Source organism: Ranitomeya imitator, chromosome 7 (genome assembly GCF_032444005.1).
Source record: "Ranitomeya imitator isolate aRanImi1 chromosome 7, aRanImi1.pri, whole genome shotgun sequence".
Classification (NCBI taxonomy): domain Eukaryota; kingdom Metazoa; phylum Chordata; class Amphibia; order Anura; family Dendrobatidae; genus Ranitomeya; species Ranitomeya imitator.
The window spans coordinates 23,065,627-23,086,902 of NC_091288.1; the positions used below are offsets into that span (position 1 = coordinate 23,065,627).

A 21,276-nucleotide genomic window follows, 5' to 3' on the forward strand; every position below is an offset into this window, starting at 1 on the left:
CTGCATTAATCCAGGTTCATTTTTATAAGCCTCGTGGGTCCCAACGTACAGGACAGCCATTTTTTTTTTTCTTATTTCGAAAGCAATAAATTAAAAAAAGGGGAGATTCGGTATGCCTTAAGTGCAAGACTACCATCAGACCTATGGTAATACAGCTGCCGTGTACTTTAATTAATCCTTGTTAGCATAACAACTAATATTCCTGCAGAGATTGCTTCGTTTCGAAATAAACTACGCTAATTATACAGTCCCTTGCAACAGATTTCTTTTTTTTTTTTTTTCTTCTGAGTTGCAATCAATTTGTCACCAGAGGTTAAAAAAAAGTATATATATATATATATACAGTAAAAGTAGCACAAAAAAAAAGAAGAAGAAGCAATCTTTTGATCCTATACCTGAAACCGATGCCTCCTGACAATATCGGGCCTTTTGCAGAATTTCTGCAATTTTTTCAAAAGCTGTTCAGGTGTCGAATACAGATATTCCGCTGCAGGAAAAAAACAGATACATTTTTAATGAAACAAAGACCTCAAAGCACACACTCGATATTAGTCACTTTACTAATTAAAAATGCATATTGCTCTGTGCCGTCTCGTGTTTTACATTATTTAAGCCTGATTTTTATGAAGTTACCTTCCACTCGCAAAAAGGATGTTTAATGTTAAATAAGACCGTGTACTCGTTCTGTTTAGACATCTCCTCGGGGTGATTAAAATGCATTATTCTAATGTAACACAATACTAAGGGGAGAGGGATGTTTCGTCGTTGAGGATCGCAACGGAACGGCACAATTTTATTTTTCTTATGTCTTTTTAACGGTATCAATCATAAACTTATATCCTCTCTCTATACAATCAGTCCACTTCCGTCCCGTAAATATTTACCTATATGCGTGCGTGTATAAACGGCGCGAAGCCATCTGCGGATGTATGTATACATCCAATCGCAATAAGGTAGATGACAGCCCGCTATGTGCTATTCCGGCTCTGCCGTTTCGCCCCAGACTAATGCAAAAAAAAAAAATATTTTAAATCATCTTTTTATTTTGCTATTGTGAGAGAACAGATGGTATGTATAAACGCAGTCTAATGTATTGTATCACATTTTTTTTTTCTTCCTACATTAACATGACGGTTTGGCCAAATAAACAAATGCTCTTGCGTAACTTTCCCAGTTTTCAGACTTTAAGATAGGAAGCCCTGGATGTGGATGATGTGCCTACCTGGGAAGATCTCGGGGTACACCAAAGCTTTGGGGCACAGAGGGTAACAGCCACAGTGCACGGCTTCTAACCTGGAAGAAGAGAGAAGACGTGGGATCCATTAACGGTCACGGACCTTTTTACTTACTGACAGGTCAGCCCAGATCCTCCATAGTTTGCATACGTAACGACGTGAAAGCATCTCGCTTTATCCTTCAGAAATCCCTCTCCCTGTAAGAAACGCTCGGAGAACATTTTATGGATTATGTCTGAGTTATATATATAACAGAACATGTAGCATATGCTTGCTCGATGAATAAATCAAATCAGAGAACTGCTGTGTGTCTCGTTTTTTTTTTTTTTTTTTGGTCCTTTAAATGCTGCTCAACACATTTTTGTAATCACCAAATAAACACATGAAACAACACGGGGAAAGTATGGACAGATTTCCTTAATCATTCTGCAGAAAATAAGAATGTTCATTTGCAACGTATGGTCGGACGTTACAAAACAGATTCTCCGCTGCTGCAATGCGCATAATTCTCGGCAATCCTGTTAAGAGCCATTTCAATGTAGTTCTGACTTGTACGCCCGCTTTTTATGCTTACGTGAGAAAAACGGGTGTGAAAACGGAGTTTGTTTGGATTTTTTTTTTAAAGAGAATGCGTGCATTTTTCACTTTTTTAGTTTTGCATTATTTGCTTTTCGAATTGGTAATGTTTCACTTTTCACACATTTTGAGTTTTCTTGTCTTTTGGTTGTGCATTTTTTTTTTCATTTTTTACCTTTTACTTTTTTGGTGGGTAAGTCCTTTTTTTTCTTGTGGGTTGTGCATTTTTTTTCCCTTTTCTTCTTTTGATTTGCTCACATTCTATATTTTGTTGGAGGGGTCTTTTTACTTTTTTATTTTTACTTTTTTCTCTTATGGGTTGTCCATCTTTTACCCTTTATTTTTTTGTTGGATGTTATTTACTTGTTTTCTTTAGGGTGGTGCATATTATATTTTACTTTTTTTTTTCTTTTGGGTTATTCATTTTTGGGTGTGGGAGGCTTTCTTTCCAACTATTTTGGCTTTTGAATTGTTCATTATTTTTTTCTTTCAAGTTTTACTTTTTTCATGATAGAGTTAGCTTTTTTTAAAAATTTTATTTTATTTTTTTAGGGGTAGTGCATTTATTTACGAAGGTGCATTTTTTTTAAGCTTACATTTTTATGCTGGGCTTGAAATTCAAGCTGGATTTAGTTACCGCCTTAAAATAAAATGACCATGTCATGTCCTGAAGCTTTGTCTCACTACATAATGACAACAAACTGACATGTCCGTAGCATGTAAAAATATACTTTTATTTTTGTTGGCTTGTAAAAAAGCTAAGTGAAATTCAAAACAGGTCTTTAACTATGTTTATGTAAAATGGTTTTGAAATTCGGCCAAATAGGTTGACCATGGAAGGAATTGGGATTTCTGAACTTTTTTTTTTTTTACTGCTTTCTCCTTCAATACTATTTGAGGTCATACTTGCATTTTTATTTCTGCTTATTTTTAGTGACACAATATATACACTTTTTTTGACTGTGGCTTTTTTATTTTATATAACTATCATGTGTCAAATTAGACAATGTAAATAACGTTCCTCTTTCCATTGTAAGATATGAGTTTCCAAGTTTTCATGACCTTGCTGTATAAAGTTGTAATTTACCCTTTACCATAAAGGTTACTCAATGTGGTTTAGATTTTTTTAAGGCATTTTCTTGTGGTTTTGTTATATTTTTACAGTCTATTCATCAATAAGACTGATATGTTAGTAAACCCAAATGTCAAGGTAATTCATAAGCATGGTGGCGTATAAAGGCAACTGTGCGAAAGCAACTCTCCACTCCGAGACCTAACTATGACTAGGGTTGAGCGACTTTTACTTTTTTAGTGTCGAGTCGGGTTTCGCGAAACCCGACTATCTCTAAAGTCGAGTCGAGTGAAATCGGCCGATTATGGCGAAAAGTCGGGGATCGACCGAAACACGAAACCCAATGCAAAGTCAATGGGAATTTTTTATTTTTTTATTTATTTTTGTTTTATTTTATTTTATTTTTTTTCTCTTTCTCTCTCTCTCTCTCTCTCTCTCTTCCCTCCGTCCCTGAACAGAAAAGCTGGTGTTACACATTGCAAATCGCTACTTTGAACAATCGACAAGATGACGATAGGCGTCCACGCCCCTAAGACCTATGTCATCACTCTGCCCACGCTCCTTCATTGGCTGAAAAAATGGCGCCAAGCGCGTCATACGAAACGTGACTTTGGCGCGAAAGTCGCGTACCGCATGGCCGACCCCACACAGGGATCGGGCCGGGTTTCATGAAACCCGACTTTGCCAAAAGTCGGCGACTTTTGAAAATGAACGATCCGTTTCGCTCAACCCTAACTATGACCATACATTTCCCAGTATATAATCTTGACACTTGGTGTCTTCTGTTCTGCATTCACTACCTCGCTTAGTTCAGCAGTCCTTCTCATTTCCAAAATGGCCACAGCAGGGACATAAGGAGCACTTCTGAAAGTCTGAAATATTCCGCCCCACGCCTGTCCATTGGAAAGGGATGAATCAACCCCATTGACGAAAGTTTTGAGTTCATCCCATGGTAGAGAAAATGGAGGCGTGATAAAGACTTTCTTAAATGCTCTCCATGCCTTTGGAATGGCAATTTTGGAGAAGAGGAGAACATGGCACCAAACTGGAGAATGGAAGACACCAGGTCTCATGACAATACATCAGTAATGTATAGTTACTTTTAGATTTGTGGGTAGAGAATCGCTTTGGGAACTATTTACCCAAAATAAAGGAGGATTTTAGTTTAAATGATAATAGACAAGAAGTTTCCAAAATTTTGTGTTAATATTCATTGGAAATCAGTCAATACGTTAAATTTAGAGAACAAATGCCCCCAATAATATTATAGCGATAAAAAGCCAGAGGGTAAATCCTAAAATTTTAGCAGTCCACAACCAATCCGAAAACCTTACTGGTCAGGCCAAGGACCATACATGAAAGAAAAGAACAGTTCTAACAACTGGACTCAACGATTTTCGATCAAGCATTTCTACTCCTTTTTCTTGACTAATGGAATTTTGGCTTAACAGAAAATTATGGCCTATGAAATCAGACCGTACGCCATTCAAATCCCATATATCCCAGACTACTGTACTGCTCTTCTACATTGCTTCTACTTCACTATGATTGTAAGTAGGAGAGAATTTGCACAGATCTAGAAGCATCAATAATTAGATATCCTCCATTTCAATCAAGAAAACCCATTTTAACCTTAATAATTGCACCTTGCTATTTTCCCATGCACCAATGTAGGTCACTGGTATTGTTCTAGCACCTGATGCCGATGTTAAGAGTAGTTTCATGGATAGAGATGCAACCCAGGGAAACAGAGTCTGCAATATGCAATTTACTGCAACTAGAAGTCGAGCTCATGACGAATACCTACGGTCAATATGAGTATCTAATTGAACGATGGGATTTATACCAATTATAAATCGTTGGGCAAGCACAAATTAGCTGTAAATTCTCACTATACATCCCTAAATTTGAAAAAGTTCCTGACGTCTGTCACTAATGTATTCCATAGTAAAGATACCAATATAGTCCAATTCTAATACAAAAAAGGTATACCATATTGAATATACAATACTTTTTCTTTCCTTTTTTTTAGTATACCAATAGCAACTAGCTCGAGCTAGTTGGACACTCTTTTGTTGCTTATTGGGTGAATAGAGCTCTAAAGATGGCTGTCAATAGCTTCTTCATGTGCTAAATGGAGGGCCATAGCATAATAAGACATGTTAACATAAGTTATTTATATTGTAATAAGCTACAACTTTACAAAAAATGTTTTTCACTTCAAATGGTTTAAGATCGAAGAAAACAGGAACAAAATTCCAAGGTCAAAATGATCATATGCTTGAAGGACAAAATTATACAAAAATAATTTTATATCTAGCAATCATCTATAACTTTGATGAAAGGTGGAATGTCCCATGGCAGTGCCAGATGATCCTCTGTCATGCCCAGACTCTGAGAAACAGATGAGCCACAAATGGCCAATGTTACTCACCTGTTCCGGCTCCATGCCAGTGCTTGCTTCCTTCTCTTATGGCGGTCTCCCCTTGCAGAAGTCCACATTGGGTTTCTTAGGTAACCTGGCGAACTCCTTTAACATCACCATCCCAACGATTTTAAGGCTGGATCATGAATGCCAGCTATTTGGCTATTAAAGGGACACGGTCACCTGAATTTGGAGGGAACAATCTTCAGCCATGGAGGCTGGGTTTTTGGGTGTTTGATTCACCCTTTCCTTACCCGCTGGCTGCAATATTGGATTGAAGTTCATTCTCTGTCCTCCATAGTACACGCCTGCGCAAGGCAAGATTGCCTTGTGCAGGCATGTACTACGGAGGACAGAAAATGAACTTCAATCCAATATTGCAGCCAGCATGCAGCCAGCGGGTAAGGAAAGGGTGAATCAAAAACCCAAAAACCCAGCCTCCATGGCTGAAGATTGTTACCTCCAAATTCAGATGACAGTGTCCCTTTAAGTAGCACTGTCCAAAGTTCACTTAATTTGTTTAAGAGATTGCTTCAACTTCAATTATCTCAGCTCCAGACAGGTGTCTTCTCTAACTAGAATTATTTCCAAGCTAAGTCCAGCTTACTAGGTGTTGACATCTCAGCAAGCAAGTTACCAAATCATCCCAACTTTTCTCACCTAACCTCTGCAATCAAGGTAATGCACCTCTTTGAGCATATCTCCAGCTTGCTTATACTTCACTGCCTTCCTGCTGTTAACCATTTCCTTACTACAAGTCTCAATATGCATGCATTGTTGCAAATAACCATGGTTGGAAGATACTAGACTCCATTTACTTCATACCTTCTGGAAGATACAGGTTTCCTATAAATACAGTTACCATTCCCATATGTGTATCTGCACAAAACCTTCATCTTCATCTGTTGGTACCTACTCCACTTCTCTGTCACCCTCCATACGCTGCTGTCCAGGTCCTAGTGTCACGGGGCTACCGCGACACAGAGGTTTCAGAGAACTGCAGCACTCTGGGCCTCGTTCACACACAGTGAACAGAAGCTCTTCACCTATATTCTGACCTGGCTGCTTTGTGCCAGCAGTGCAGGAGTTAACCTTATTGCTGAGAGCTGGGTCTTTCTCAGCTGAAGTGGATTTTGTAATCTGATCCTCTATATAGACCCAGCCCTGACTTCAGCTATTGTCAGTGATCAGTTCTACTGCCTGGCTTGGAGGTTGAAGGAGCATAGTGTTGGTGTTGGAGGTTTATTTACAGAGATTGGTGTCTGCGGTTTTGGTTGCATGTTTAACCTGTTTTCCTTCCTAGTTTATTCCTTCTCTTCCCTTCTCTGTGTTTCCTCTGTGGTTGTGTGAGCATTTGGTGAGTTTGAAACTTTTAGTTACCGTGTCTGTTTACCCTGTTATTTGTTGTATTATTACACTGGTGCAGTCCACCTCCTTTGGGGGGAGAGGGGGCCACTGACAGGGCCTGCACAGGAAACAGGGATACGCTGGCGGCTCGGGCCTCCTAACCATCATAGGTACCCCCGAGATAAGGGAAAGCCAGGGCCCCATTAAAGTGGTAGGGACAGGTGTGGGTCCCAGTACGCCGTCCTGCCCCTTTAACGCTGCTTACGGCATGACACCTAGCTGGTGAACGCCGTCTACTGTTAAAACCCGCTCAGCAGCACCATCAACTTAGGTCCATGCTGCTCATTCAAGCCTACAGCTTAGCACCAGGTGAGCCCATAACTGCCAGCAGATGATAATGAAATTTGGAGGTGATTTTGGACTCAAGCACTTACCACAACAGTCTATTTCTTAAAGGATGATTCCAAATAACCTGGTATTTCCTGTGTGTACAATGATAATAAAGAAGGTGATGTAATCAAAAGTGTACATGAATGGGGACTGGACCTCATTATGATTTCCTAAGGGGTACCCAAGTCTTACATTTGCTGTGATGATTCGTATGCATGGCAATCTTGGACAAGACTCCAAAATCTGTCTTTAAGGATAGCTGAGACCTTTGCGGTTGGGACACCGGTCAATGAATAAAGGTTTTGCCAACTGGATAACAAACAATGCAAAATAATAAAATAGCTACTAGAGGACAATATGTAAATTAACAAGTTGTTTTCTCTAGAAAATGCTTCTGGGTAACCCCTTATATAATGAGCATTCCCAGAAGTCAATTCTCCTAATCACAGAAGGTTTCTTAGCACTACACCTATGTGCGCCTTATTCGTTAGCTGGCGGAACAAGGGCTGGGAATGTGTCATGGCTGACTGACGAGGTCCAGGACTGAATTTATAGCCTCAGTCTCTGGAAGGCCAATTTTCCTAACCACCCTACCTATGTCTCATGTTCTATTTATCTGAGAGCAATCAGGGCTGGATAAACTCCAGGAGACAGGTCTCCTAAAATGCAACTGCTGGCGCCTAATTCATTTCTATTTATTCCCTGTACTGTAATTGCATGTAATCATTAAGGGTATATAGAGCACTATGCGTCATCGTAAAAAGCACATAACCTTGTGTATATATACTCCTGCAATCTGTTGGCTTAAGAAATGCATGGCATCTTCATAAATATTAAAGGCAATTTAATATATGGCATAATTCGTCATTTAACAGGTATTACTCTGATCTCAGACAAGAGAGCGCCATCGTGCCACTTTGAATTCTTTTTGTCCTGTAGAAGTGACAAAGAAAAACATGGGAAACGAGGAATCAAGAGATTTTGTATATATCACAAAATGCCCACCAAGGTTGGATTTCTTTCGATGGTCACTCATGACTTCCAGACATTAAGGCTGAGCTAATTCAGCAATTTCACCATGATGAAACAGCACTTCAGCCTAAGGGTGCCATTTTTTCCCGTTAGTTACTAAATACACTGATCAGGCAGAACAAAACCTCCGACAGGGACTAAAATGTTATGTTGGCACCTGTAAGAGTGAGATATATTAGGCAGCAAGTGAACAGTCAGTTCTTGATTTTGATGAGTTTAAAGTATGGAAGATGGGCACGTGTATGAACATAAGGCCAAAATTATGATGGATAGATAACGGTGTCAGAACTTCTCCAAAATTGCAGGTCTTGCTGGATGTAACTAGTTAATGTTGGATCTTGTGGGATGTTCACAGGATATGGTGTTTTTTGTGGGGTGTTTAAAATGTACAGTGGGTCTTGTAGGGTGTTCACAGTATATGATGGATCTCGTAGGGTGCGTACAGTATATGGTGGATCTTGTAGGGTGCGTACAGTATATAATGGGTCTTGTAGGGTGTTCACAGTAGATGGTGGGTCTTGTAGGGTGTTCACAGTATATGGTGGGACTTGTATTGTGTTCATAGTATATGGTGGGTCTAGTAAGGTGTTCACAGTATATGGTGGGTCTTGTATGGTGTTCACAGTATATGGTGGGTCTTGTATGGTGTTCACAGTATGTAGCGGGTCTTGTAGGGTGTTCACAGTATATGGTGGGTCTTGTAGGGTGTTCACAATATATGATGGGTCTTGTAGAATGTTCACAGTATATGGTGGGTCTTGTATGGTGTTCACAATATATGATGGGTCTTGTAGGGTGTTCACAGTATGTAGCGGGTCTTGTAGGGTGTTCACAGTATATGGTGGGTCTTGTAGAATGTTCACAGTATATGGTGGGTCTTGTATGGTGTTCACAGTATGTAGCGGGTCTTGTAGGGTGTTCACAGTATATGGTGGGTCTTGTAGGGTGTTCCCAATATATGATGGGTCTTGTAGAATGTTCACAGTATATGGTGGGTCTTGTATGGTGTTCACAGTATGTAGCGGGTCTTGTAGGGTGTTCACAGTATATGGTGGGTCTTGTAGGGTGTTCACAATATATGATGGGTCTTGTAGAATGTTCACAGTATATGGTGGATCTTGTAGGGTGTTCACAGTAGATGGTGGGTCTTGTAGGGTGTTCACAGTATATGGTGGGTCTTGTAGAGTGATCACAGTATATGGTGGGTCTTGTAGGGTGTTCACAGTATGTAGCGGGTCTTGTAGGGTGTTCACAGTATATGGTGGGTCTTGTAGGGTGTTCACAGTATATGGTGGGTTTTGTAGGGTGTTCACAGTATGTAGCGGGTCTTGTAGGGTGTTCACAGTATATGGTGGGTCTTGTAGGGTGTTCACAATATATGATGGGTCTTGTAGAATGTTCACAGTATATGGTGGATCTTGTAGGGTGTTCACAGTAGATGGTGGGTCTTGTAGGGTGTTCACAGTATATGGTGGGTCTTGTAGAGTGATCACAGTATATGGTGGGTCTTGTACGGTATTCACAGTATATGGTGGGTCTTGTAGAGTGATCACAGTATATGGTGGGTCTTGTAGAGTGTTCACAGTATATGGTGGGTATTGTATGGTGTTCACAGTATATGGTGGGTCTTGTAGAGTGATCACAGTATATGGTGGGTCTTGTAGAGTGATCACAGTATATGGTGGGTCTTGTACGGTATTCACAGTATATGGTGGGTCTTGTAGAGTGATCACAGTATATGGTGGGTCTTGTACGGTATTCACAGTATATGGTGGGTCTTGTAGAGTGATCACAGTATATGGTGGGTCTTGTAGAGTGATCACAGTATATGGTGGGTCTTGTATGGTGTTCACAGTATATGGTGGGTCTTGTATGGTGTTCACAGTATATGGTGGATCTTGTATGGTGTTCACAGTATATGGTGGGTCTTGTAGGGTGTTCACAGTATATGGTGGGTCTTGTAGAGTGTTCACAGTATATGGTGGGTCTTGTACGGTGTTCACAGTATATGGTGGGTCTTGTACGGTGTTCACAGTTTACAATAATTAGTAGCTATGAAAATATGTCCAAAGAAGGACAACTGATGGAACAGGCAATAAGGTTATGGGAACCTAAAGCTCATTATTTTAAATGTAGCGTGAAGTTAACCCATCTGTATCACAGTAGCTACTGCAGTACAAATTGCTGGAGAAGGTCCTGCTAGCAATGACAGAAAAGTGTATAAATCTGTGTAACTGCAGACCAGTCAGAGTACCCCTGCTGTCCCCTATCCATCACCAAAAGTGCCAACAATCTGCACCTGAGCATCAGAACTCTGCAATGGAGTGGAAATAAGCGGGTTACACAAAATGTGATTTCTCCTCTTTGCGCTGAAATTTTATTCTCAGAGAGCTTATTCTCAATTAATATATTGTTCCTTATTGTGGTCTAGGACCTCTCCAGAACCAACAGCATAATAAATGCGAAATATAAAGATTAAAAAAAAATTCTTATACTCACCTTACCGCTAATCTCAACGTTCACTCTGCTCCTCATAATCACCAATCCGGTCCTCACCATAGCTTCTGATCACCGAAACTCACATTGAAATCCCGGGCCTCTTACCTTACCAGGAGGGTACTGAGCAAACAAATAAATGGTCATGGAGTTATGCCATCACAACATGCACTGTGACCCTGCTTGTGCACTCACAGAACCGTCCCAGGTCTTATCAGAGCCAGAATCCTGGCCTAGCGTGAGAAGCCGAGGGAGTTCAGTGCAGTTAGCGGCAATCAGAAGATGTGACAAGGACTGGACTGGTGAGGGTGAGGAGAAAAGGAGAGGGGCTGGAGAGGTGAGCAATAAAGTGAGTGTAAGGATTTTTTTTTCTTTTAAACCTTTTGATAGACCTTCACAGCTCAGGCGACAAGCGGTTGCCATTGTGCTGAATATGCATGGAAGCGAATAACAAAATCTACATTTTGGAGAATGCAGATATTTGTAAAATTCAAGCAGAATTCAATGCCACTTGAATATATTTGCTCCTCTCTACCATGGAGCAACGGAGGTTGGAGGTCTCATCTGATGAATCAGGTTTCTTTATCATGCAGATGGCTGGGTAAGTGTACCTAACTTACCTGAAGAAGAGATAGAATAATAAAATGTTGGAGTTGGAAGGGACCCGCAGGGTCATCGCGTCCAACCACCTGCTCAATGCAGGAGTCACTAAACTATCTCCAGCCTCTGCTTGAAGACTTCCATTGAAGGAGAACTCGCCAACTCTCGTGGCCGCCTGTTCCACTCATTGATCACCCTCACTCTCAAAAGGTTTTTTCTAATATCTAATGTGTATCTTCTCCCTTTCATTTTCATTCCATTGCTTCTCGTGTTTCCATGTGCAAATCAAAATCATGATCCATCTACAATGTGACAGCCCTTCAGATATTTATAGACAACTATTAAGTCTCCTCTTTGCCTTCTTTTTTTGCAATCTAAACATTCCCAGATCCTTTAACCATTCCTTGTAGGACATACTTTGCAGTCCGCTCATCATTCTGGTCGCTTTTCTTTGAACTTGCTCCAGTTTTTCAATGTCTATTTTAAAATGTGGCGCCCAGAACTGGACACGGTATTCCAGATGAGGCCTGACCAAGGAGAAGTAATGGGGGATAATTTTGTTCTTCTGTTTGGAGGTGCTGGTCAGTCTTTTTGATATTTGTGGCACACTCCCCCTCTGACTGAACACTCCTTCCATCAGCCTATGGCATTTGTTTTAATTAGAGCTGGATCCTACGTGCTCTTAAAATTGAAGATCTCATTTAGGCCCGCGAGAGGCCAACAAAGGGGTACGCCTCGTCGCTGGCTGTTAGGCTATCACGAATAGGCTAATTTGTGCACAAATTACATTCATTTTTAACGTATTTTCTATATCAGTGATGCAGTTCTATTTCATACATTCAATGATTGCATCTTATAACTTTTCAGTATACGGCTTTTTCGTGGGTTTATTCATTTAGTCACTCAGCCTGCATCTGTCCACTCTCGCCTTGTTCTGTTTGGAGGTGCTGGCTACTCTTTTCGATAATTGTAGAGCGGTTTTGAGTTGACTTGCACAATATTAAGTAGTTCTAACGTTATGGCTGTTTGGGTACATATAGAGAAATGATAGGTGTTGCAGTTAGTTATGAGTGAGTATACGGGTGGTCTCCGGGTATTTATGACTGCTCGGAGATTAAGTTTTCATCCCCGCAGCAGCATGATTTACAGCTATTAGCCAGCTTGATTACATGTGGGGATTACCTAGCTACCGGACGACCCCCACATGTACTCAGCCTGGCTAATAGCTGTAAATCATTCAGCTGCCGTGATGAAAACTAAATCTCTGAGCACTAAAAAAATACTCTAAGGTCAACCGAGCGTGCTCGGGGAAACCTGAGCAACAAGTATATTCGCTCATCACTAGTTGCCGTCAATTTGGGCATGGAGTGTAGCATGTTGTTATATGTCTGGAGAGCAAAGATTGTGGGCAATAATTGCAACAGTTGTAAAGTTGTGGGAGACCTTTACAGAAGTTGCATTTTGCACTTTTAGCTCAATTTTACGCCATACAGACCAAATGCCAAAATGATGGCAAAAGAAGCAAAAAGAGCATCTGCAGGGATCGCCATCTCCCTGCACCTGGCGAAAGAATGAAAATCAGGAATGGCTAAGGCTACTTTCACACTAGCGTCGGAATCTCCCCGTCGCAATGCGTCGGGGACAGATTCCGACGCTAGCGTTTGCTGCATTGCACAATGGGTGCAGCAGATGCATTTTCCGGCGCATCCGCTGCCCCATTGTAAGGTGCGGGGAGGTGGGGGCAGAAAAAGCGGTCCGTCAGGAGAAAAAAACGTTACATGTAGCGTTTTTTTCTCCCGAAGGTCCGCAAAAGCACGACGCATCCGTCGCTCGACGGAGGCGACGTGTGGCAATCCGTCGCAAATGCGTCGTCAATGCAAGTCTATGGGGAAAAAACGCATCCTGCAAGCACTTTTGCAGGATGCGTTTTTTCTGCAAAACGACGCATTGTGATGGATTGCAGAAAACGCTAGTGTGAAAGTAGCCTACACTGCATTTCCCGATGTGATAGGTGCAGTATGTTTTACCGTCATCATCTCGTACGGATGTCCTGCAATACGCTGGTGCTACAATGTCTCATTTATCCGAGTGCCGACACTTATTACTTGCTTATCTTCTGCTATGAAATAAAAAATCAAAGTGGGAGAAAAATCACTCGGTGACTTACGGGAGAGAAAAAAAGGCAGGAACGGTCGCTTATCAGGGAGGCCGTAACATTGCGCCTTGGAAGGAGAAGTGTCAGGCTCAGCATCAAGTGGGTTAAACAGCAAATGGAGAACACTTCATCTGTGCAATAAATGGCCATCAAATGACCTTTTTCATACCAATTAACAAATCATCTGCTAAATCTATGAATCTTAATATTCAGATCTATTCACTTCACTTCATACAATTTATCCCCCCTACTCTGGAATGCTCTACCACAACATATCAGACTCTCGCCTACCATCGAAACCTTCAAAAAGAACCTGAAGACCCACCTCTTCCGACAAGCCTACAACCTGCAGTAACCACCGATTGACCAAACCGCTGCACGGCCAGCTCTACCCTCACCTACTGTATCCTCACCCATCCCTTGTAGATTGTGAGCCCTCGCGGGCAGGGTCCTCTCTCCTCCTGTACCAGTTGTGACTTGTATTTTTCAAGATTATTGTACTTGTTTTATTATGTATACCCCTCCTCACATGTAAAGCGCCATGGAATAAATGGCGCTATAATAATAAATAATAATAATAATAATAATAATACAATTTATCTGCAAATACTTATTGGACTTTTGATTCTAAATATAATTAGCTGATAATTTTGCTTGGCTGAATTACTTTCCTGGAGGGCCTACGACGGCTCCGAGTCGCATTATCTGGTAATAATGAATCAGATAGGTAATTTTTTTTTTCTTTTTTTTTTCCTATAATGAGGATGAGACACAGTTGTGACACCTGAATCTGGTAATAACACTAGACTGCTAATTATCGACAGGAATTTTTTTTTTTTTTTTTAGATTTTGTGTGTGCGGAAAAGGAGGGGGGGGGGGGTGGAAATATATCCCTCATTATTAAAGAATAATAATAAAAAAAAAAGTTACAATTATAGGTGACACTGGAGGAGAGTAAATACAATGGATTGATTAAAACATTGCTGCTTTAAGGGTGTTTTTAATTAAATGCAAATGCTAATGTTGTCATACTTAGCAGATGGGATTAAAATTAGTTATTGTAGCTCATATTTTATGTTATGGCATTCGGCACTCAAAGAGCTGAAAGGGAAAGAAAGAAAGTAAAAATACAGACGTGAGATCTTTAAAGGGATGTTTAAACCTAGAAATGGAGTCCGTCAGCAAGGTTTTCTGCATGCTCCGAAGTCTTGGAGAACAAGGGACCCACTTGCCCCATCCTAGCAAGGGATGATGTTTAACATGTGGATAGATCTATTCCTGTAAGTCACTGATTGGCTAACTTAAAGGGAATTTGAAGCAGACTTTTTGCTGTGCAATCTGACAGCAGCATATTGTAGGGATGGAAATCCTAATTGGAGTGATGTATCACTTACTAGGCTGTGTGCTTTTGTTTCAGTTAAATCAGTGTTTTATCAGCAGGAGATTATCAATAAAGGACTAGGTGCCTCCTAGTCTAACCATACCCCCAGCACTGATTAGCCGCTTACTGTGAATATACATTGTACACAGAAAGTGGCCAATCAGAGGTGTGGGTGGGGTAATACACAGCTCAGCAGATTTTATCAAAAGTACTGCATCCAGTAAACTAAGTAATACATCGCTGGAATCAGGGTCTCTGCTCCTACAGTATGCTGCTGTCGGATTACATACCAAAAACCTGCTGATAGATTCCTTTAAGCCCATCCCCTAACCCAAACTCCTTTTTAGGCCTCATACACATGCACTTATTATAATTTCGTTCAGGTTCACAGCTGGGTGGTGCCATAATATAGAAGTCTATGAGCTCACACCGTATCTCTGTTAGCTTTCAATTTCATATAATTATGTGGATTTTTTCGTTTCCAGATTTTATTTGCATGAAGACAAAAAATTCAGCATTAAAGGGGTTGTCAATTACTGGGACAACCCCTTCTCAATCCGTTTGTTTCTCCCTTTTAAAATAACAACACTTATACTCGCCTGCAGTGCCAGCGCCAATCCAGCGGTGTCTCTCTAGGCGATGGCGTACCGGTGTGATGTCACATAAACCCTGCGGCCAATCAGTGGCCGCTTCTTTCTTCCCGCGGGGGAAGTGAGAGATCATCGGCTTCGGATGTAAGTTGTTTGTCCGGAGGAGGGGAGAGTGATTGGCCTTGGGGGTTTACATGATGCACAGGCCAAGTCAGTAGTCCTTGGTCGCCGGACCAGAGCCATATAAACCTCATAGTCCCTTACAACATCCCCAGTTCCTATGATTCATAGGCCGGGTTCAACGTCGTTGAGGTGTGACGCATGACATGGTGCCAATCCAACCAATCGAAGAGGCACCGGGGATACAGGCAGGTAGATGGAGGTTTACAAGTCTCGGGTCCAATGGCCACAGACTACCGACGTGGCAGCTAGACCAGGGTCCTGCGAATTATTCTGCTCACTCTAATGATTAGTTTTCCATAACCTTGACCGTCCTCTGGGCAATGGCTCTTGTTAGAGGTGGGATATATTAGGCAGCAAGTCCTTTAAGTTGATGTTTTGGAGGCAGGAAATGGCTAACGCTCCGAGCAATTCCGGCAAGGGCAAAATTGTGATGTCTACAAGTTTAGGTTAGAGCATTGCCAAACAGCAGTTATGGTTGTGAGTTCCCAGTTTCGTACTTACCAAAAGTGGTCTAAGGAAGGATAACCAGTGATCCAAAGGACTAATGTATGGGCGGTGAAGGCTAGCTCATCTGGTCCAACCCCACAGAAGAGATACTGTAGTACAAACTGCTGACAAAGTTACTGCTGAGTATGATACCAAAAAGTCAGATCAAACAGAGCATCACAGCTATGCCATCACAGAATTCCCTACCGCTGTCCATTGGCAAAAGTTTCTACAATGGGCAAGAAAGCATCCAAACTGGAGTATGGTCTGATGAATCATGATGTTTTTCCATCATGAGGATGGTCGGTTGCGAGTTCATACTTTACTTGAGGATGAGAAGGCAGGAAGATTCACTACGGGAAGAAGTCAAGTTGACGCAGGCAAGGTTCTTCTGGAAAATCTTGGGATCACATGGATGCGACATGTACCATCTACTTAGACACTACACACAACAACTACCCCCCTTCATGGCCGTATTTGTTCCCTGATGGTACTCTTCAGCAGAATAATGCCACTGCCACACTGCAAAAAAGTGTCCACGGTACATAGAACACCGGAACATGAGAAAAAGTTCTAGGTGTTGCCTTGACTCCAAATGTTCCAGATCACCATCTGACTGATCAGATCACATGTAAAATGAGCTGGAAAAGTATGTGTGATCCAAGGCGACAACAATCTGCTGGTGGCAGATTCCACAAGACACCTTCACGGGTCTCGTAGAGTCCATGCCTCGCGGATCAGAGCTGTTTAGGTGGCCTGAAGTAGACAGGTGTTTTCAATGTTCTGACCAATTGTTGTCAGTGGAGTCGTGAAGGCCAATACTGCTCTTATTCCCAGTTACTCTTATTTCCATTAGCTTACGCAGCGCAGGCGGTCATCCGCGGGGAGAAATGTGATGCCGAGAAAGTTGGCATATGCTCACAGGAACGCTGCTGACCACCCAACTCTGGATGATATTCTAAACCAAAACCTGAGATGTGGCGTGTAGTAACTGTGAATTAGGGGAAAAAAAAAAAGAAAGAAAACTAATTGCACACTTTCTTTTACTTTATTTGTGTAAAATTTTCCATCTGCTACATCTAAAGATGTCTAAACTGTTCGTATCAAACCTGCATTCAGCTGCCAGCTGTGCCCATTAAGGATTTCAAAACGCTGAGTAAATGAGGCGTCGTAAAAGCTGGTAGTGGAGGTCCATCTGCCCAGTACTGGTGGGATCCCCAATACCTGCTCTGTGCTGCACACATTACAATGGGAATTTGTTTATTTTTGCTAAACTTGAAGGATCTGGGAGCAGAATGGCTGCAGCTTCATCGTCAGGACATGCAGACTGCCGTGCATTACTAGTGGGCATGGACGTGGCCAGGTATACATCGGTGCAGCACTCTCCTGCTACACGAGGGGCGTTAAAAGGGAAAAGCATTATGTGCTATTCCTAAATATGAATTTATTACCTGCAGAGCTGGCGTCGCAATCTCTGCGCTGGGAAATCAAATGCACCATCGGTGGTCTTCGTGATGAACCGCTGGACCCTGCCGGAGGCTGTTGGTGACCACAATGCAAAGGATATTCGGCGAGAATTTGATTCCACATGTCTACCCTTCTATCATTCTGGACTTTTTCATGCTTACAGCAGAGGCAATCATGATCGTGAAACTGCACTGCGCATAACACATTACCGAAACGGGACCTCAAGGAGGAGACATTATTTTATTTCCACGTGGTTTACTAAATATCTGTATTCCCATGAACCCTGATCCAGGGGCCATATCGCTAGTCCTTGGTTGCCCAACCAAAACGCCTTGTACTTGCCGTCATCAGCGGCGGCTCTTCTGAATAGTAGGTCTGGTGCGGCATCATGGGTGCATCGCGCCACAATGACGATATTGTCCCAGGCTTACTAATCAGAAGAGGCGGCAAAAATGCTGCAGGTAGGAGGAGGGTCACAGGTCGAGGGTCTGATGGTCATGGACTACCGATGTGGCTGCTAGACCAAGGTCCTGCAAATAATACCGTTGTATCTTTTCCTAAAACTCTGCCATCCTCTGCCGTTTCTCCTGACGACTATGTGTTACCATTCCCTTTCTAAAAACGCTGGGTTGCTCTACTGTTAGCAGTGATCGGACAGTTCCAGACTGCACAGGGACTATGAACAGAGCGATTGGTAACGCCCTTTTGCTGATTTAGTCCAACATTTCCAGGGAATATACAAGAGAAACGACCAAGTATTAGGTCAGAGTCAGAAGGCCGCATAAATCAGAAAGCAGTGCACGGACTGGCTGGCTGGCGGCTCTCCCGACCAGAGAGTGACAACTGCACAGAAATACATTAAGCTGCCATGCTCGGGTCGGGAGAGCTACCAGCCAGTCCGTGCACTGCGTCCCAACCTCGCTCCGACTTATACACCCATCCGATATAAATCACTGATCTACATTCATCAAAACTGGAGTAATTTGCTCCAAACATATAGCGCACTTTAATTCCGTCACTCCATATTTATCGAATACTGGCCTATAATCATAAATGTGGTGCCAATTACACCAGCGCAGCATGGCAGCACACTTTCCAATGATTAATGCTCTGGGTGAAGTCATTTGATGCTAAATTTCTGCGTAAATTGTGACTTTCATGCATGTTAATATGTACATTTCCCAATGTTAGAAAACAGCAGGAGATCAAAGAGTCAAATGTCGCACCTTACAGTACAATTTGGTGCAAATTGCGACTCCGGCTTCCTGTTCATAAACAGTTGCAAAACAAATGTATATGTCCTATGTCATCTGTGACTTCTCTATACATTGTGACGTTTTTGTGACCTTTAAATATGTTGTGCTTCATGGCAAAAAGTGAATCGCGCTCCTTTTTCTTCTAATTTTTACATTTTTGTGAATATACTAAACACTGGTGTTGCAATTTGCATTGACATAATGCAAATTGTGCAAAAATTGTTGCACAAACATAATGATGACTGTCCCTCACTGCCACAATCATACTGAGCTTTGCCCCTGCCAACGTAATTAAAAAGGTCACTGCATCCCACAGGATCAGCACATTCTTCACCTTCTGCTCTCATCTATATAAAATCAGCTTCACCTATTTCGTGAAACGGCTCCCACAATGCGCATCCACGTCTTCATTGGCATATTTAAATAATTGAACAAGTCACTGCCTCCTACAAGATCAGCACACTCCGCTCCTGCTGCCAACAATCTTATCATCTGATCACTCTCACTGTTCTATCTCTCATCATGACACTGGCCCATAACACCCAAAGCTGTCCTCATTGACATAATCACATGATTCAACAGGTCACTGCCTCCCACAAGATCAGCATACTCCGCTCCTGCTGCTCTCATCACTATCTAAGCAGGTACATATTTCTAACTCCAGCCACCTAAAGACACTGCCCCCATAACACACATCCCTGTTCTCATTAGTACATTAACCAGAATGGAAAGGTCACTGCCTCCCACAAGATCAGTACACTCTGCTCCTGCTGCTGACATCATTTCCATTACTTTATTTCTGCAGTGTAAATGTAAATATTTTTAATATTTACAGTGATGTAAATATTTAATTAAAGAACACACCTTGATTTATTGTCATTAAAGGAAACGTGTCATCAGTAGTGATTAGCGAACGTGCTCGGATAACTCTGACCCTAATTGTTTGTATAGATATAGTATAAACTAGACATGTTGTTATCTGGATAAAGGTTACTGCAAAGGGAGAGGGAGGAGGTGAGCTGTGACATCACCTATTGTGAATGGTGGATCCTGTGTTATCTACTGTATATAGAGGAGTTACCAGTCATTGTACAGGAGGAGGAGGTGAGCTGTGACATCACCTATTGTGAATGGTGGATCCTGTGTTATCTACTGTATATAGAGGAGTTACCAGTCATTGTACAGGAGGAGGAGGTGAGCTGTGACATCACCTATTGTGAATGGTGGATAATGTGTTATCTAGTGTATATAGAGGTGTTATCAATCATTGTACAGGAGGAGGAGGTGAGCTGTGACATCACCTATTGTGAATGGTGGATCCTGTGTTATCTACTGTATATAGTGGTATTACCAGTCATTATACAGGAGGAGGTGAGCTGTGATATCAGCTGTTGTGAATGGTGGATCCTGTGTTATCTACGCTATATAGAGGTGTTATCAGTTATTGTACAGAAGGAGGAGGTGAGCTGTGACATCACCTATTGTGAATGGTGGCTCCTGTGTTATCTACTGTATATAGAGGTGTTGTCAGTCATTGTACGGGAGGAGGAGGTGAGCTGTGAAATCACCTATTGTGAATGGTGGATCCTGTGTTATCTATGCTATATAGAGGTGTTATCAGTTATTGTACAGGAGGAGGAGGTGAGCTGTGAAATCACCTATTGTGAATGGTGGATCCTGTGTTATCTACTGCATACAGAGGTATTATCAGTCATTGTACAGGAGGAGGAGGTGAGCTGTGATATCACCTATTGAGAATGGTGGATCCTATGTTATCTACTGTATATAGAGGTGTTATCAGTCATTGTACAGGAGGAGGAGGTGAGCTGTGACATCACCTATCGTTAATGGTGGATCCTTTGTTATCTACTGTATATAGAGGTGTTATCAGTCATTGTACAGGAGGAGGAGGTGAGCTGTGATATCACCTATTGAGAATGGTGGATCCTATGTTATCTACTGTATATAGAGGTGTTATCAGTCATTGTACAGGAGGAGGAGGTGAGCTGTGATATCACCTATTGTGAATGGTGGATCCTGCGTTATCTACTGTACATAGAGGTTGTTATCAGTCATTGTACAAAAAGAGGAGGAGGTGAGCTGTGATATCACCTATTGTGAATGGTGGATCCTGTGTTATCTACTGTATATAGAGGTGTTATCAGTCATTGTACAGGAGGAGGAGGTGAGCTGTGACATCACCTATTGTGAATGGTGGATCCTGTGTTATCTACTGTGTATAGAGGTGTTATCAGTCATTGTACAGGAGGAGGAGGTGAGCTGTGACATCACCTATTGTGAATGGTGGGTCCTGTGTTACCTACTGTATATAGAGGTGTTATCAGTCATTGTACAGGAGGAGGAGGTGAGCTGTGACATCACCTATTGTGAATGGTGGATCCTGTGTTATCTACTGTGTATAGAGGTGTTATCAGTCATTGTACAGGAGGAGGAGGTGAGCTGTGACATCACCTATTGTGAGTGATGGATCATGTGTTATCTACTGTATATAGAGGTGTTATCAGTCATTGTACAGGAGGAGGAGGTGAGCTGTGACATCACCTATTGTGAATGGTGGATCCTGT

The 21,276-nt window shown here is 41.9% G+C and overlaps 1 protein-coding gene across 2 annotated transcripts in view; it reads right to left on the bottom strand.

The window, feature by feature from the left end:
* GTDC1 (glycosyltransferase like domain containing 1) overlaps positions 1 to 21,276 on the bottom strand; it is a 223,800-nt gene that overhangs the window by 17,357 nt on the left and 185,167 nt on the right. Inside the window, exons 8-11 of one of the 2 annotated variants that reach the window (XM_069732882.1) lie at positions 7,238 to 7,354; positions 7,090 to 7,137; positions 1,223 to 1,293; positions 396 to 487 (exon numbers count right to left, since the gene is read on the bottom strand). In XM_069732882.1, the coding sequence (XP_069588983.1) occupies positions 396 to 487; positions 1,223 to 1,293; positions 7,090 to 7,137; positions 7,238 to 7,354 (328 nt within the window). The remainder of the gene's footprint in view (positions 1 to 395; positions 488 to 1,222; positions 1,294 to 7,089; positions 7,138 to 7,237; positions 7,355 to 21,276) is intronic. The other variant, XM_069732883.1, reaches the window with a different exon arrangement.